Source organism: Augochlora pura, chromosome 5 (genome assembly GCF_028453695.1).
Source record: "Augochlora pura isolate Apur16 chromosome 5, APUR_v2.2.1, whole genome shotgun sequence".
Classification (NCBI taxonomy): domain Eukaryota; kingdom Metazoa; phylum Arthropoda; class Insecta; order Hymenoptera; family Halictidae; genus Augochlora; species Augochlora pura.
Window position 1 is genome coordinate 14,961,101 of NC_135776.1, and position 16,875 is coordinate 14,977,975.

Sequence of the window (16,875 nt, forward strand, 5' to 3'; positions counted from 1 at the left end):
TAACGGGACGTCGAGGGTCGCTCTCTCGCGTCACCGTTTCCGAGCGTGTGCATGCGAACGCGTGCGTGTTCGCAGACTCCGATCAGAGCCAACAGTGACAACCCCCAGGTTCCTGAGAAACTCCACCGTCGAGACAGCTCATTCACTTTGGATTTTTCATCCTAAACGTCGCGAGAATGCTGAAGATCGTGAAAGTCGGCACGCACGGGATGAGGAGGCTGCACATCAGCAACAAGGTGCGAAACAATCGACTTTGCCAGCTCGTTATTGATCCGAGAGATTCCCGCGAAAAATTTGCTCGACGCTTATCGATTCGAGAGCCGGATCTGCGGTTTCGGCGATCGTCTCGTGGCGATTGAATTAACGCTCCCACCTGACCACTTGCAATTAGCAACCGAAGAGTCGGTAAAAGCATGCATGGTATCCTAAGGGCTCGGTCTGCCTTGCTTCCGGTTAAACAGGGCAGCCACTGATAACTTTGAGATCTATACGGGCAGTAGGACGACTTGTTCTAGGAGCAAGAGCACAGATTACGAAGAGGAGAAGGCTAGGGCGTAAAATTGCTCTTCATCCCTTTGTATTCATTTGTATTGCTCTCGATTATTTATTCGAGATGCGTGGCATATTGTTGCTCCGCCAAGAAAGGTATCGATCACGTGCAACGATGCGAGCTCGCGTCATTCTATTCATGTTTCGCGTCCATGTGGGCGGTAGCATTGGTCCATGGACCACGGCCCACTTCGACAACAGAAATACATACTCAGCCGCTGTACCAACAATTCAAAGCGAAAACGCGCGAGCACCGCACACCAATTAGATAATCGAAAAGCATCTTTCTGCCACGATAAATTGCTCTCAATGATCGGCAATGACACTACGGTACATCGCTTCCGATGCTCGGGTATCGTTCCTTGCGGCGACCATTTTTCGATAGTCGAAAACCGGATTCCGAAAGTGGGTCAAGGATGAAACTGGCATCCGGTGGCTGATTTGTTTTCGTGCGTACGTTCCGCTGATCCGAATTAGGGGTACACGTGGCAGGTTTCGGCTTAGGGTAGCTAGGGTAGTTAGGGTCGATTCATCGAAGGATCAATACGGAACTGCCTGGCAACTCCTTTCGCACGCCACGCCGAACCGAAATTCTTCGCTCGCGAGACACGCCGGTCTTTCAAGGGCTAAGATCTTTTCTATCGGTGTCCGTTGTCGAACCGCGCGACTCGCTTCGAGCTCCCTTAACCCCTTGCACTATAATAACGAGTTTGACTCGTGACGAACATTTCTCACATAATTTAATAAATACGACTGCCAATTATTTCTATCAAATCGAAACAAAATTTGAATCTTCCATCATAAAAACCTGGGATTGACAGAAAATGAAAATAATCGCGAAACAAAAATCCTCGCGCTCCATCAATAAAATTATCGAGGACCCAAAAATGCTAATCAACGCAGTTCGAAAAGATCTCATAGTGCAAGGGGTTAACCAGCGGACCACCCATTTCTACCGGGGCCCTCCAGCTGTTGCGCGAAACCGTTTACCCCCACGATGATTAATCAAGACTAGGGAAAATAGCTAATACGAAATAGCGATTACAATCCAAATACATTTATCTTTATTTGTACTTTCATTTTTAGTTTAGCGAAATAAGTGTTTTACTAGAATACGGGGAAATAATATTTCATCAATATAAATAGTAATATTTCAGAGGATAATAGTTAAAAGTATTAACAGTGTTTCCTCGTGATTTAAACATTTAACGAAATAGTATTTCCAAATAGTATGTTTATTATTTAATAACAAATTTTTCTTTAATTTTCCCCAGCCCTGCGATCAACCCTAAACCCACCAACACCGATTAAATACTTTCGTGTGAAATGATGGAGCATGCAATATGATAGTAATCGCGCAGAATTTCAATAAAAGCAACTTATTAAATTTGTGAAGAAGGCTTTATACTGTAATCGTTTTTAATGCTCGGTGGGTTTAGCAATAATCATTCGATTATTTTTTTATTTTATTACAATTCGATTGTTAGCGAACCTCTGGTTCATTGGAATAGATAATTATTTAAGTGTGATTTGTAAGAAACAATTGACAAAGATAGGAGTTGGGCAAGATTTCGCAGTTTAGTGATGACCTTTTACCTTTTCGAACTGATTGCGAAGATATGTAGCAGGTTTTAAGCGATAGATACTGTATTAATATGTCTTTGTTAGTTACGAAATGATCGAGTTAATTTTGCTCTAATTAAACGTTGTTTATTGTATTCTAGGATCGCCTGTCAGATGGCAGGAGTTTATCTATCGGTATACGGAACTCTTTCGCATATTTTCTACTTTTAATTATTATGAAATCTTTTTAGAATTATACATTATAATTACAAATTTTATCATTATAAATTTTACTATGTCATAAGAGTATTCGGATGCTAACAGAAATTGTTCGATTCGATCTACGTACCTTATATCTAAATTATATATTAATATTGTTAGATTGTTTTCTTTAAACGTATAAGAAAAATTTTAAGTAATCTTAAAGAACGAATAATTGTTTCAGAAAAGAAATTAATTTACATGATCGTAACAGTAAATGCAAATACAATTCTGTGTAACAGATAGCCTTAAATGTTTCGCGGTATTTGTTAGGATATCGTACTATTAATAAGACTTACTATACCACAATTCTGCCACAATTAACCAAGGTACATTACCGAGTAGTCAAACAGAACCGTTCACCTATTCTTGGCTGTAACTGTCTTGTTAGGTAATGTTGCATGAGTGATCGATCGAATGAGGAGTTACACCCATGTCCACAAATATTAGGACATCTTGAACGAGACAGGATAGTTGAATAATCGTATTATACTTCTAACTAACCTTTGTACTTTTGATATTGAATGATTTTTAATCAAAGTTAATAACTTTTTAAGCAAAAATAAGATTTCACAAAATAATATTTCTACAAACATTGTTCGACGTTTAGCATGAAAAACATCGAATTTAGGCATCTTTTATAAAATCTGTAATAAATATCGTCGTCTCCAATGTGAGACTAGTAGATATCTTAATACTTACGGACATGTGCATGCGTAATTAAAGCGACGGATGCGGGTGAACGTTTGTGGTAATGAGGCTTTTTTGTTTACCGATTCGAAGGAGAGCTGATCACGCTAGAAAAAAAAAATACTGATTGGTTGCAGAGACGGGCTGCGGTGCCGGCGTCGAAGAAGCTCGGAATGATAAAATACTTGGACGCCGCTTTCGGAAGTGCCTTAGAATTAGAACGCGCGCAAACACGGTAACGAACACGCTCCTATCTCCTCTCTTGTGATTATTTAGCAATTACACTGTCGAACAGCCAACACTCTGAAAACTCGTTACACACCTTTCGTCTCGAACAAGCTGCGAGAACTTGTACTCGCTATTGATAGGAAGCTTCCTCGCTTCTTATCAGTACAGAACACTATCATATAGAGGAATTCACGTGTACGCTAATATCCAGTACATCGCAGATTCCACTGAAATCTCTTTAAAAAAAACAATGGTCTTATTCGGACTTTATCGAACCATTTGCACTCGAATGTTTCCTTTCAAGGGGAAAGGGCTTCGCTCCGGAGCCACTGTATATATAATATAACATGCGACGATTCTAATACAATTAGTTTTCCTTTTTTCATTAAAAAGTATAAAGTCGCGATCGTTGAAGGTGTCGATTATCGTATTATATATAGAGAAACGTGAGGCACGTCGATGCATTGAATTGTTTAATATTAATAGAGACAGTTTCGCGGAAAGTGTGGCACACGTTAAAACGTTTTCCGACGCGGGATAACTGCACACGCATCCTTCGAGCTCGATTACGTAATTCGGAGATTAAATCGAGACGTTTAGAAGGAGCCAGCCTAGTTAAACTGCAACGTTGCATAGGACTGTCCAATTGCTCGTATCGCGGACCGTTGTTGCGTATTCGAAATAATTGTTGCTAATCGATTATCGCGTTCTCCTTAACCGAGGAACATCGTAACCAATAAATTCGATGCAATCGATACCGACGGTTCTCAAACGCGTGACTATAAATCGTCGCGTCGCCGGCCGCAACTGCACTTTGCAATGCCTTTAATTGCAATTATTTATGTAATAACTAGAGGAGAATCACGTATTTTTTGGATTACAGAATGTTATTATTATTTTCATGATTTATATATTGTCAAATCGATAATAAGTTATAGCTTGATAATATTCTCCTTTCGCTATATAATATCATATGACATCGTGAGAATGTTAAAATTGAATAAATTGAACTTCGGCCGGAAAAAACAGTTTTCCAGACTACGACGATTGCGCGGCCGATTGATTGAGCATCATTGATCTTCATAGATCCGACCCCAAGTAACGCAATTTATTGTCTTAACAACCTCGTTCCGAATTTAAATACGTTCGGCAGGAGGCATGATTTTGTTCTCCGTAACTTTACTGAATCGATCAATCGATCCCGCGCGCTTACGGAAGAAAGTATCGGCGCTGTGATAAGGGTAAACGTCGTGGATAACTTCTCCGCAAACGATAAACAACTGGTGCTCGTTCGAATACGTCCACGAAACCGTACGGAAGACAATGGACAATCGCTTCGTCGGACACCACGTCGAGGATATCGTTGAATTTTACAATTCGTCGCTCTGGTGAGACTATTACGATAGAAACTCCTTTATTCCAGCATTATGGGGGCGAGGTCATTCCGAATAATCGAACAGGTAGAATAATAGAAGAAGCTCACCTGTGGTCTCCACTTGATTAGTTTTTCTTTCGAATGGAATAACTTGTTAATAATTGGATCCAGTGAACGTTGAACTTTTTGAGACGTTAGAGGGACCAGCTAGACAATGTCCAAATAAATTTTTGCAAACATTTCAATTGTTTAGAGCGATAGAAAAATTATACTAATTATAATTAAATCCTGACGTTAGCTGCACGCTCACCAGATGACTAGCATTCGTGGTACTCGAACACCAGTCGTTCTAATTGAACCTAATCGATTGTTTGCTCACAGGTGCGACCCGCCATTCGTGGTGAGCTCGCTACGCAAATCTTGTTGTTCAGACTCCGACGCCATAATAATTGTTATTATTTGTAATTAAAAGGTTGTAGGTGTTCATGCAAATACTTATTTTTATAGAAAATATGTATACAGTAGCAGACATATATTTAAGATCGTGTGTACTACTTTTTACTTATCCATATTTGGGCAATTGATCTCTGTTTATTTTATTAATTATTTATCTTTAAACCTGTAGATCACAGTATACCTTGACACTGAAAACACAAATAAAAAAGCTGACAAGACTGAGAAAAAGAGGCATCGATCTTCATCGACCTGTAAAGCGGAAAATCCATCTCGTGTTGACAATTGCAATACAGTTTGTTTGCGATTATGCAAGCCAAGCGACCACCAATGGACGATTTCCAGTTTTTCGTGCTCCGATATTTGCTCGTTCGAAGCTGCTCGTACACAAAAGGAAAGAAAACACATTACGCACCTGTCGTTTTTACTTGTTGGCGTTTCTGTTATTTTTGGATCGCGTTTCCCTGTCGAGTGGGATCATAGCTCGTGTTCCACCGCCATATAAGGTAGCCTCCCGCTTTGATCTCCGCAGACGTCGACAAAGACTTTTTCGATGGCTTTCGATTAACAGAGAGCCCCGCGGAATCGAATCGTGTGTTACTTCTTTTTCTCTCGCGAGAGTCTGTGGTTATATCGAAACTTTCAAATATTTCGAAAAAATGAAGGAAAACAGCCTGAGCATCGTTGTGCCTTACGTCGCGATAGACGAAGATGATTCGACCGATAGCAAAGCATTGGTACCGGTCAACACCCCCGATGATTACGCGATCAAATCGAAGGTCGCGTGCTCCATCTGGTTAGAGAAGAAAGGTTACAAGTCTAAGAGGATGTTGGCGCGATTCCTTAGGTAATAAATACACCGACGATGTCGACTGATGCAAATTTTCGTTCTGTTTTTGCAGGGAATACAGCTTCATTCATGATAGCCATTACATGTAGTGAGTACAGTGTGGAGTAAAGTGTTGTTGTTGTTAGTGTTGTGTTGTTGTCTGTGTTGGTTGACGCATGACGCGAAGACGCGACAAATTTTTGAGAGTAGATCCTTTGATCGATCGTTTCCTAAATGACTCCGTTAACCCTCGGTCGGGCGCGCCAGCACACAGTGTCCTTTGAAAGAATTTGGCATTTCGTTTGTGACAATGCTTTTCGAAAAATAAAACATGATTAATAGAATAGCCGAAGACTCCGAAAATTGGCAGATGAGGTCGTTTGCATGTTTTATTATCATAAAACTGGTCTGGGTACACAGGCGCGCCCATCGGAGGGTGAAAATGGTATATTTTTAGAAGCTCGTTTCCTTCTTTGGAAGTTTGCGAAAGAACCTACGCTCCTTAATTCTCTTAAAGTTTCGATTATTTTATAATTCATACAGTTCGGTAAATACATGCCAACTCTGCGAAACTAGAATAAAATTTCACCATTCTCTTATCGACATTTGCCTATAATAAATCGTTAACTATAAAAAAAAAAGAAAGTCGTAGGACAGGGTGTTAGATACAATCGTTATTATAAAAGCCAGCAGTTTGCAATAGCCTCCTTATTCCGCACGAAATAGTAGACCGCATGCACCTAGTTGTCCCACGCATATACAGAGACGATTATTAACGAATTTCACGATCTGTTCTAGCACCAGAGACCAGGATCAAGCGACGAACGCTGAGGATGTCTTATTCGACATGTTTAAGAACGAGGAGACCGACCTTCTACCGGTTGGCAAGTTCTTGGCCGTGAGTACAAGCCCAGTGTTACACGTATAGAACCACCGCGTAACGCGATTTCGCACGCGAGACTAGTAGGCAAGCGTTGCTCTCGACGCTCCACTTTATCTTGTTTCGCGTGTTCCAAGGCCCTGAGGACGACCGGTTTGCGGAACGACGACCCCAGGCTTCAGGAATTCTCAGACAACCTGCGGAAAGAATACACGAAGACGGGAGGTTACGAGGGCGTTTCCCACGAGACGCAGAAATTGAATAGGGAGCAATTCAGGAGGTGAGAGACCGCGCGTAAAATCACCGTCTCCACGAAACAATGGGATCGTGCGAAGGTTTTCTCTAACTCGATCTGATTTGCAGGATCATAAATCCGAACATAGTATTGATCTCGAGAGCGTTCAGGCATCAATTCATCATCCCGGACTGGTCCAGTTTCACGAAACACATCGAAGACTTCTATTGGAAATGCAAGTCGAACTTCGAGGGCAAGGTCGCCTCCTATATACCACAGCTGGCTAGAATGAATCCGGATTACTGGGGTGTTTCGGTGTGCACGATCGATGGACAGAGGTTCAGCATCGGCGACACCTCCATACCGTTCACCCTGCAGAGCTGCAGCAAGCCGTTGACTTATGCGATAGCCTTGGACAGGTTGAGCCAGGAAGTTGTCCATCAATATGTCGGCCAAGAACCGTCCGGCAGGAATTTCAACGAGCTGGTGTTGGACTATAACAGTACGTTCGAGGCTTTATATGCATTTCGTTTTCTGTGTGCAGTTTTATTTGTCATTTTAACCGTTTGCACTCGAGAGGTCCGCAGCGGAGCCATTTAAAAATTAGTTTCAAATTCGAGGCCTTTTTTTAAATGGCTGCGTTCCGGAGTTAATCTTAATTATGTAACCGCGAAGAATATGGCGCGACTTAAGGGTTAACGTAGGGTTTCGTAAACTTTCTTTAACATTTGCTTTAAAATCATTGCATAAGTAATTCGTAGATGATACGTCACTTTTTACTTTATGTAAGCTGTTATGTCAAGACATTGGCATCAGCTCAAAAGACATTGTTATACACATTCTGGTAAGAATTTTACAATTATTAGAAACAAAATTTGGACTGTACGTTTGTATTTTCTTCAGTGAGGCAAGAACGAGACTTGTGTTTCAATTTCTGTTTGATTTGAACTAGAAAGTATCAGAACAATTGAATCGTAAACGCATTATTTCTTACTATTTTTTCTCGCCGATAAAATAATTACTCAGCAACTGCGATGTTACATCTGTTTACATCTTTCCAGAAAAACCCCATAATCCTATGATCAACGCTGGTGCTATATTGGTTTGTTCCCTATTGAAGTCGTTAATCAAACCTGAGATGACACTCGCTGAGAAGTTCGACTTCACGATGAATTATTTCAAGAGGCTGGCAGGCGGAGAGAATCTTGGCTTCAACAATGCCGTGTTTCTATCAGAGAGAGAGGCAGCTGACAGAAATTACGCGCTTGGCTTTTACATGAGGGAGCACAATTGTTATCCAGACAAGTCGAATTTAAGAGAAATAATGGACTTTTATTTCCAAGTAAGTCTCTCTTCGTTGTTGTTCCATCTTAAAAGTCTTATCGCACATTTTTATGATGATATTTCTGTGTTAGTGTTGCTCCATGGAAGCTAATTGCGACACAATGGCGGTTATGGGGGCCACCCTCGCCAATGGCGGCATATGCCCTATTACCGAGGAGAAGGTCTTGAAGCCCGACAGTGTTCGAGATGTTCTCAGTCTGATGCACAGCTGCGGCATGTACGATTACAGCGGCCAGTTTGCGTTCAGGGTAAATTAATAATAAACGCCTGGGGGATCGAATTTCACTGTGTAACAACGATTCTGTGGTTTGATAATTATTATAAACGTAACTTTTATAGACTTTGATGGGGTCCGATCTTTTCTCTGTTACTCTTAACTGCGAGAATCAGTGTTCACCGCCGCCCCTCCCTTATTCCTCCAAATTTTAATTTGTTCCTTGCTGTTCGAATCAATGTTACGGAAAAATTAATAGTTAACTTTACAAATTTGCAGGTCGGAATACCCGCGAAGTCGGGGGTGTCAGGAAGCCTTCTGGTAGTGATCCCGAACGTGATGGGAATCTGCACGTGGTCCCCACCTCTGGACCCCTTCGGCAATTCTTGCCGAGGCGTGCAGTTCTGCGAGGAGCTCGTCACCGAGTTCAATTTCCACAGGTACGTGGTTCGATGTTGCTGGAAGAAGGATCGGTTTCGCTTCTATTCGCGGTTAAATGAAACTTACACGAACCGTACACAATCGCCAGAATGCGAAACACTCGGTCACGAATTACAATTACGAGCGAATAACGAATATCGCGGTTCAGTCACGAAGATTGCCGATTCCGCAGCCAGTATTTTTGCTTATTAAATTTTACTCTAAAAACTAATACGATCCAGAACCGAGTGACAACACATTAATCAATTGTTTATTTCCTTTCCTTTGCTTTTCTTTCACGACCCGCTCTACACGTTAACCCGCACGAACAAACCACCTGCCCGACAAAACTCTCTGTCTGCGCCTTTAAAAATCGGAACACGGACCATCCAACGGCCGACGTAACTTGGGCTATTTTCATTGTCTCCCGTCGTCTCTCCATCCCGTCCCGATTAGTGTAGCACCTACTATGATCATAGGTATGACAACCTGAAACACGCGACGAACAAAAAGGATCCGAGGAGGCACAAGTACGAAACCAAGGGACTCTCCATCGTTAATCTGCTGTTCAGCGCGGCTAGCGGCGACGTCACCGCTTTAAGGAGGTTCGTTTTAACTGTTCACAATGTGAGGAGCTCTGTCATATCTCTTACCATCCTCAGAAATAGTTGTATAAAAATAAGAAAGCGCTTAAAAAATGTTGCGCTTTCTCGTGGCAATGTGAATGGAGAATTTTACGTAACAGTCCTTAAAATAGATCGAGTTGTAGTAGAATAGGAGATACCTGATTGTAAAGTGTTGGACTTGAATTTCAGGCACCGATTGAGTGGCATGGACATGACACTTTCGGATTACGATGGCAGAACAGCCCTGCATTTGGCAGCCAGCGAAGGCCATATCGACTGCGTCGAGTTTCTGATCGAACAGTGCGCGGTACCCCACGGTCCCAAGGACAGGTGAGCTGAATTGTCAACGCAATTCCCAAAAAATTATGCCGTACTACATATTGTTGTATTTACATATTATTTATTTACATTTCTATATATATATTCTAATACTGGAGTTTTCCAATACTGAATATCGAAGTAAAATAACGTTTTCATAACTTTTAACAGCCCAATGAAATTTCATTCAGCATTGAATGGCAACATGGCATGTTGCCAAAAGGTCACAAAATTCCTCGATCGCGATCCGTGCGTCACACCTACGGGATTTTCCAATCGGTGCGAACCCGAGCTAACCGTGAGTCACGTTTCAGGTGGGGAAAGCGGCCGATAGACGAAGCAGAAACGTTCGGGCACATGCAGGTGGTGGAATACCTGAGCAATTACGCGATAGCACACAAAACGGAATTGGAGAACGCGGAGGAAAAGACCGAGACCAAAACTACGGAACCGAAGGAATCCGTGGAGACCACTACACTAACTCGGCTACCTTAAACGTGTCTTTAGATAGGATATTTTTCATGGGGAGCGTGATGCCCGTGTGTGCGTGCAAGCGAACGTGCGTGTGTGCGTGTGAATTTCGCAGCGTAGGATAGGCAAAGGAAAAGGAATACACTGCGGTAGGATTACGGACGCGATAATGGATAATCAAGGTCGCCGCGAGTCTATCCTCGCTTTTGTGAAGTACGGCGAATTTCGTTTGTGACACAGCCTCGACTTTAAGCGTTAGTTTATCAACAAACCCCCTTTTTCCTTTTCTGTGGAACAGCAATGACGCTTCTTGCGCCGACATTTATATTTTTTTATACTTCGTCTATACGTTTCTTGCGTCACACCTTTCAGTGAGTTCTACGTTATCGAAAGGCAGTGTTACATGGTATTTCGTGAGCGAAGCACGCGTTGTTTAAGTAGACGACAACCATAATTTACAGTATTATTTGATTCGATAGAGAACGTAAGAATATGTCGGGCACAGTTGTAATCTCTGACTAGACTGGGGATCTTTGTACGAACTCTGGGAAGATTGCTTAGCGAAAATCAGACATCCATATCGTTTGACTGTAAGTGAAAATGATGCAGGAATCTCGTCGAAGGGCCTGTAAAGATCCTCATTCTAGTTCGCGACGTTACACGAACTAGGCCTTAATCCACCGACGAATCCGCATAATTAAGCGAAGGGAGAGATGTACAATTTCTTACGAATAGCGTTGTTCCATTCGTTTATGTGATACTCGTTCCTATTTGTCTAACGTTTAAGGTTTCGCTCTCGAATGTTTGCTCCTTGTTTCCGAGCAGAGCATCCAAACGCATTTCCGTGCCGTTACGTCCGGATCAGTCAATAGAAGTCAATAAAAGTCAATAAAAAGCTTCTCGATTGATAACACTGTGAGACATCTTTCTTTCGAACAAAAGAGATCGGATCTTCGAAATTGACAGGATGATGTTTCGACGACCGTCACAACCGGTTCCGATATGCTCGCGTATCGAACGCGATTGTTTCATATCGAGATTGCACAATGTTAAAGCAGGAATCGGTTGCAGAATCCGTGTGATTCGAGAGTCGAAGTGCCGGCGACCTCGTCCCCTTTTAATCGGATCTTGTCCGAGAGCGAAGCAGCGTATTCGGGTTAGGCGAAAGCCGCACGAGCGTTGAAAAAATGGGCGTTAATTATCTTTCCTTGTATTTCTAGTTAAACGAGGTCAAATTTTTCTTGTTTTCCATTGGCAGAACAAAGAGAAATGGGATCGATGTCCGTCGATTCAATGCTCGTTTGATGCTGGTCTTAACAGGAACTGTGATCTTTGGTGTCATACACGAAGAAAGTGCTATCTTTATGGGCAGAATGTACGCGAAACGGTTTTCCGTTTCGTCCGCGACGAATATTTTTTCACTGTTTCTTCGTCGGATGAAATGCTTAACCCTTTGCCTGGACGAACGTCAGGCACAGTCCTAGCTATGATAGTTATCTGCAACCGGTTACGAAAGTCGCGTGCATCTGCTGATTTCTAAATATTCGAAAGAGAAATAAAGAAGTTCCATATTATGTAGGAGTTGGTTGATTTATTAAATAATCATTGTTATTTCATTTTTACTTTATTTGAATCCTTTGTATAAATACAGAAACGGTTACTATAAAGAAACTCTTTTAAATTATGCTCTAATAATGTCTCGTTGCATCACAGAATTACCATTTAAATGAATTTATTTTTTTACCTATATATAAAAATTTAATATATCCGTTTTGATGATGAATTTATTAGATATTTTCACAAAATCAAGAACGTCCATAAAATTTCAAAAATCTTTATTTCTCTATTTCAAAAGTTCTGGCTGATGTACGTAGAATTTCACGATCGGTTGTACGTCTTTTCCGACCATAAGTTACCATAAATTTTCCATTCCTTTAGCGAACTAAGATGAATATTAGAAGACAGAATTAGAGATTCCATGACGAACGAATGTCTATGGTATAACTAGGCTGCGGAACTTTGTTTATCCACGGATTGCAGAATCTAGCAGAATGTCATACAGTTTTCGTTTAGTTTTCTAAGTTCTACAACGTTCTTTATTGTACGTCTTCAGCGTTTCATTTTAAAAGAATACATGACAAAACAACGAGTTATAATACTTGATATTTGCGACAGATCTCGTTCGCGTGACGCGAAAGCATCAGATATTTTTCTATGGAGATATTTGAAGGACCGAGTGTACGTTAGCAACGAATAAATCAAAAGCGAAACTACAGCAAGAGATCCAGATTCTAGAATTGAACCTAGAAAATAAATCCGAATTATTAAAAAATCAAAAAGTAATTTAACTGTATTGTATGGAGAAGCGAATGGAGTCAATTTCAGAAGCGTTTCAAAGCCTGGTTTAGTTTACAATGGTTAATTTAACATTCAATAATTCAACATAAATAACATTCATTCGTAATATATTTTTGCAACGAATAACACAACGTTGCATTTCTTTAAACATATCGAAATCGTTTTTATAATTATAATTTCATTGTCTTTATTACTACAAATTCATCAGGCGGTCAAGATAGATTTTGAAAAAGGTTGTGAAGAGAAAATTATAATTTTATCGTTTTTATTATTATAATTTTCTCAGGCGATCTACCATATATTTTGAACATTTAAAGGTGCGAAGCGAAATCTGAATTCCGATCAAATGGCTGTAATTTATAAAAGCGTATACCAGCACGAACTTCCGCAGTCTAACGGTGACAAAAATCAAGTAAAGGATCGTCGATGTCAGCGTCAATTACTTGAAAGTCTGCCTTAATGTCGTCGAGAACGGGATAGCAACGTGACCGACGAGCGAAGAATCTGTACGCGCGTCCAAGCGATGTGCGTCGACGAAGAATGCCTAATAGATGCGAATATATAATAAGTTTATTGGAAAATACAGATGTTATCACGCTGGACGTATCTCGTTTCCAAACGCGATGTTCTCGCGTTAGAAGGGAATTCTCGATCGCGAAGGCGTACATATCCAAGCGCGTTCTCCGCTTGCGTTGCGCAACTTTTGCCAAATGTATTTTCCAAGTGAAGGACAATAATAATAATGACGAATATACTTCAATCGACGGCGAGCAGTGTGAGCACATTTTAACTGTGGCTCACCTACGAGCTTCCACGACTACTGTTTGCCCGATCTTGAAACGTTTGCGTTCTAACGGATATGCCGACAATAATTTTTATCGGTAGTTTTCGTGTCGTGAGGGCTAGAACTATTTTAAATGATCCGGCGACCAACGTTTCGTATTCGCAGCGTGGAAACGTACGATTGCCGCATTCCTCGAGTTAATTCTGTTCCGCAAGGATTCGTTGCAGAATTAATCGCGAACTCATACACTCGTTTCGAGGAGTCGTTGGTAAGGTAGCTTGACGTTTCGACAAACATCGCGACGGCTTGTACCTACATCATTGTACTTGTGTTGCTTGTCAAATAAATGTTCTACGTGAACATCGACGGATTACATTCTTCCTGAACCAATTCCTTCGTTTGCGCCAAGGATAATTTTTGTACACTCGAGCCGTAGCATAGCCGTGGGTGAGATGGTAAACGAGACATTTGTCACCCTCTAGCTAAACAAAAATTCATATACATTATTTTTTGAAAATAAACGTAAGATTCAGTATTGATTCATACAAATACCATGAAAGAATTAATTTTGTTCTGGATATACATGGAACGCAAGCGACAAGGTAGACAAAAAACTGTTCATAGAGCACAAAGAATCCGACTAATATTTTCGTAAAATCCTGTTGTTCTTAGAGGACTACGGATATTTATGCAATATACAAATTGTTTTAGTTAATTGTAAGAAACTCGAATTAGTCGAAAATGTCTTTTCTTCTTTAATAATTATGACAAGTTGAATGTAAAGTAACAACATCCTTAAATTCTTTTCTAATGGACTTACAATTTCATATTTGACTAATTCGTTTTTGTCACAAACACATAAAATCCGCAGTCTACTTATTAAATTGAAGAGAAAAAGGAAGAGATGGTCACCATTATCGAATCGAATCGGTTGTCTTCGTCGTTCGATCATCTGTTGCCGACATTACGTCATGTAAAAAGGAGGAACACCATGCACGAAGAATGCCAACTAAATCGGGAATAAAACATGACGTGTTTCCACTATGAACACAGTCGAATATTCGTGACTGTACGCACGAAGAAGCGCAGCTCCCCATTCTCTATCCGCGTTTAGAGAAGGTACCGATGCACCGACCGTATCAAATCGCTGCTGGGTTTTCCTCATTGTCACCTGCCTACGAATTTTGTTCCGCCATCGAGCAGAGAGCTATTGACAGTGAGTCATCAAGGTCTTGCCAGATGGTCGTGTTGTCTATATGTTTCGTAATGGCTTCAGTTCCATACATCGGCGGCAAGAAGCTGGTTGGGGGCTCGGGGCGGTTGACCTAACGATCTTGATTGCAATAACTCGGGTATTTTTCGAAAGCCAATTCGTTGATTCGACCACCTGGTCCACTGGCAAGAACATGACTCTACCTAGAAGAAAACGATGCCTTTGATCAGTAATTTGCAGGACGGTAGTCAGCTGATGATTTTACATAGTAGAAATTAATTAAAAAAATAGTAATAACATGTTCCATTACGTAACATTGTTTTTAAATGCAAGTCACAATGATATTTTTATTTGTTTGCAGATAGTATATTTTTATATGTAGAATCATGAACGTGTTCGAACTACACTAAATTATTTTAATTTTCTTTTAGATAATAGAGAAACTAGTCTACTAGACCGGGGTTCGGAATTAACCAGCACGCACGATGAGAGTTAGGTCTCCTTGTTCATTAAATTATTTCACTATTAATTGTAACGACGAAGAAAATTTTAAAATCTCTCGTTTTTTACATTTTCTATACGAGCTTATAACAACAGTTTAAACCGACAGTGATAGAAACGACAATGTTTTTTCTTCGATGATCATTCTTTCGACGTTTTCTTTGTCGTCGTTATTTATGTAATTACTTTATAATCGTAGTTATTCCGTAGAATCTACGCATATGCACATTTCGGCGTGTAATCTTTACACCCATCTTGCACGAAGGACATCTATCCCAGCTTCCATCGAAGTCTCCGAGAACCTGTATCCTCAAGGTCGGGTTCAACGACTTCCAACTAATCAGGTATGTAAAGTAAAGAGTGCTCGTAGGAAAGACATGTAAAACGATCGTTTAAATCGCGATCCGACGGTGCAGCGATCGATTCTGGATCACTCGATCGTCGTTATGGTCGCGTGACGCGCTCATGTATTCGTTCGCTGATCGGTTAATCATTGCTCCTGCCGTCGATGCTATACGCTGCGGATTTGACGACAATAAGTAGAAAGAAATAAAGAAACGGGATGCACGTGGATCTTCTTTCTTCGCGCGAGAACCGCCAGCCCATGATTATGGAAATCAGGACCAAGAACCGGTTGGCGTATTTAAACGTCCCGGGAGAAACATAAATCTCACGTACGACCTACTCGCAACAAAGAGCTCCTGAGGATAACAAAATAATGTTTTACCTATTTCGGCACGCTTCACGGTCGACGGAAGAACCCAGTCGCGTTAATTAAACTCATCCCGCGATAAATAATTGTTTCTAGCCTTTCACGGTCGATCAAGTATTTGTTCAGGAATCTTAATTATATATGTTTCACACTTCCCCTAAAAAAATGCAAATGAACCTACGTGTACTTAAACATGGGAACATAAACATATAAAAATATAAACACGTGGTCATTGATAACTCCACGGTGAATGTGAACACGTTAAAGTTAATTGTAAATAAGTAAATAAAGTGCACGGTGTTTATATAATCAACCGCAATTCCAGTCCCATTAACGTTCCGCTACAGCTCGTCCGATGATTTATTGCGACGATGAGGAATAATTATGGTCTCAGAACACGTTGCTTTGAAATTCGTCGATCTTCGATAACCTTGCGATTCTTGTTTGATTACGCGGGTGAGAAACTCGCAGTCCAAATAATAACAATAACAATAATATGTACAAATCGAATCGAGAGATAAGCCGTCTAGCCTTGCCAATACATAGCGTGAGCTTGCATACGAAATCTCGGCATCGCGTAGATCGTGAGATCGTCTTGGAATTTTTTTGCAGGCAAATCGGGAAGTGTAACATATTTTTTTTTTCTCGTGAAAAACCAGGAACGATTCTTCGCGTCGATTCTTCTTCGCCGTTTCCGCCCAGACTAACATTGACACGCACAGAATACGTGTGTACGGTTCGAGATTCACAAGCCACGGTTAATGAACAGTCGGACTTTATAATGGCGTGGCGAAAAGTACTAGGTGGAATTTCAGAATCACAACTAGAAGCTGCGGATAGGTTTTGATCCG

At 40.9% G+C, this 16,875-nt stretch overlaps 1 protein-coding gene and 1 long non-coding RNA gene across 8 annotated transcripts in view; one reads left to right on the plus strand and one right to left on the minus strand.

The window, feature by feature from the left end:
* Gls (glutaminase) lies at window positions 1-13,960 on the plus strand. Of its 7 annotated transcripts, none has more exons than XM_078181914.1 (12): window positions 1-236; window positions 3,201-3,298; window positions 6,022-6,057; window positions 6,747-6,846; window positions 6,966-7,108; window positions 7,192-7,565; window positions 8,125-8,405; window positions 8,479-8,655; window positions 8,901-9,061; window positions 9,503-9,646; window positions 9,857-9,997; window positions 10,300-13,960. In XM_078181914.1, exons 1-12 carry the CDS (start codon window positions 177-179, stop codon window positions 10,478-10,480), a joined length of 1,896 nt encoding a protein of 631 aa, XP_078038040.1. In that variant the 5' UTR covers window positions 1-176; the 3' UTR covers window positions 10,481-13,960. The 7 variants fall into 7 exon arrangements, with proteins under 7 accessions (XP_078038040.1, XP_078038042.1, XP_078038044.1 ...); XM_078181916.1 differs by having other exon boundaries at window positions 9,521-9,646; XM_078181918.1 differs by lacking the exon at window positions 6,022-6,057.
* LOC144470597 (uncharacterized) overlaps window positions 13,131-16,875 on the minus strand; it is an 8,378-nt gene continuing 4,633 nt past the window's right edge. Inside the window, exons 2-3 of the long non-coding RNA XR_013494160.1 lie at window positions 14,511-15,014; window positions 13,131-14,080 (exon numbers count right to left, since the gene is read on the minus strand). This is a non-coding gene — a long non-coding RNA (uncharacterized LOC144470597). The remainder of the gene's footprint in view (window positions 14,081-14,510; window positions 15,015-16,875) is intronic.

What these genes read in the sequence shown, in the direction of transcription:
- Gls (XM_078181914.1), top strand. Translation starts at nt 177, where the DNA reads ATGCTGAAGATCGTGAAAGTCGGCACGCACGGGATGAGGAGGCTGCAC. An exon ending in GGCTGCACATCAGCAACAAG is followed by an intron (nt 237 to 3,200) that starts GTGCGAAACAAT and finishes GATTGGTTGCAG; the next exon opens with AGACGGGCTGCGGTGCCGGC. An exon ending in GCGGCCAGTTTGCGTTCAGG is followed by an intron (nt 8,656 to 8,900) that starts GTAAATTAATAA and finishes ACAAATTTGCAG; the next exon opens with GTCGGAATACCCGCGAAGTC.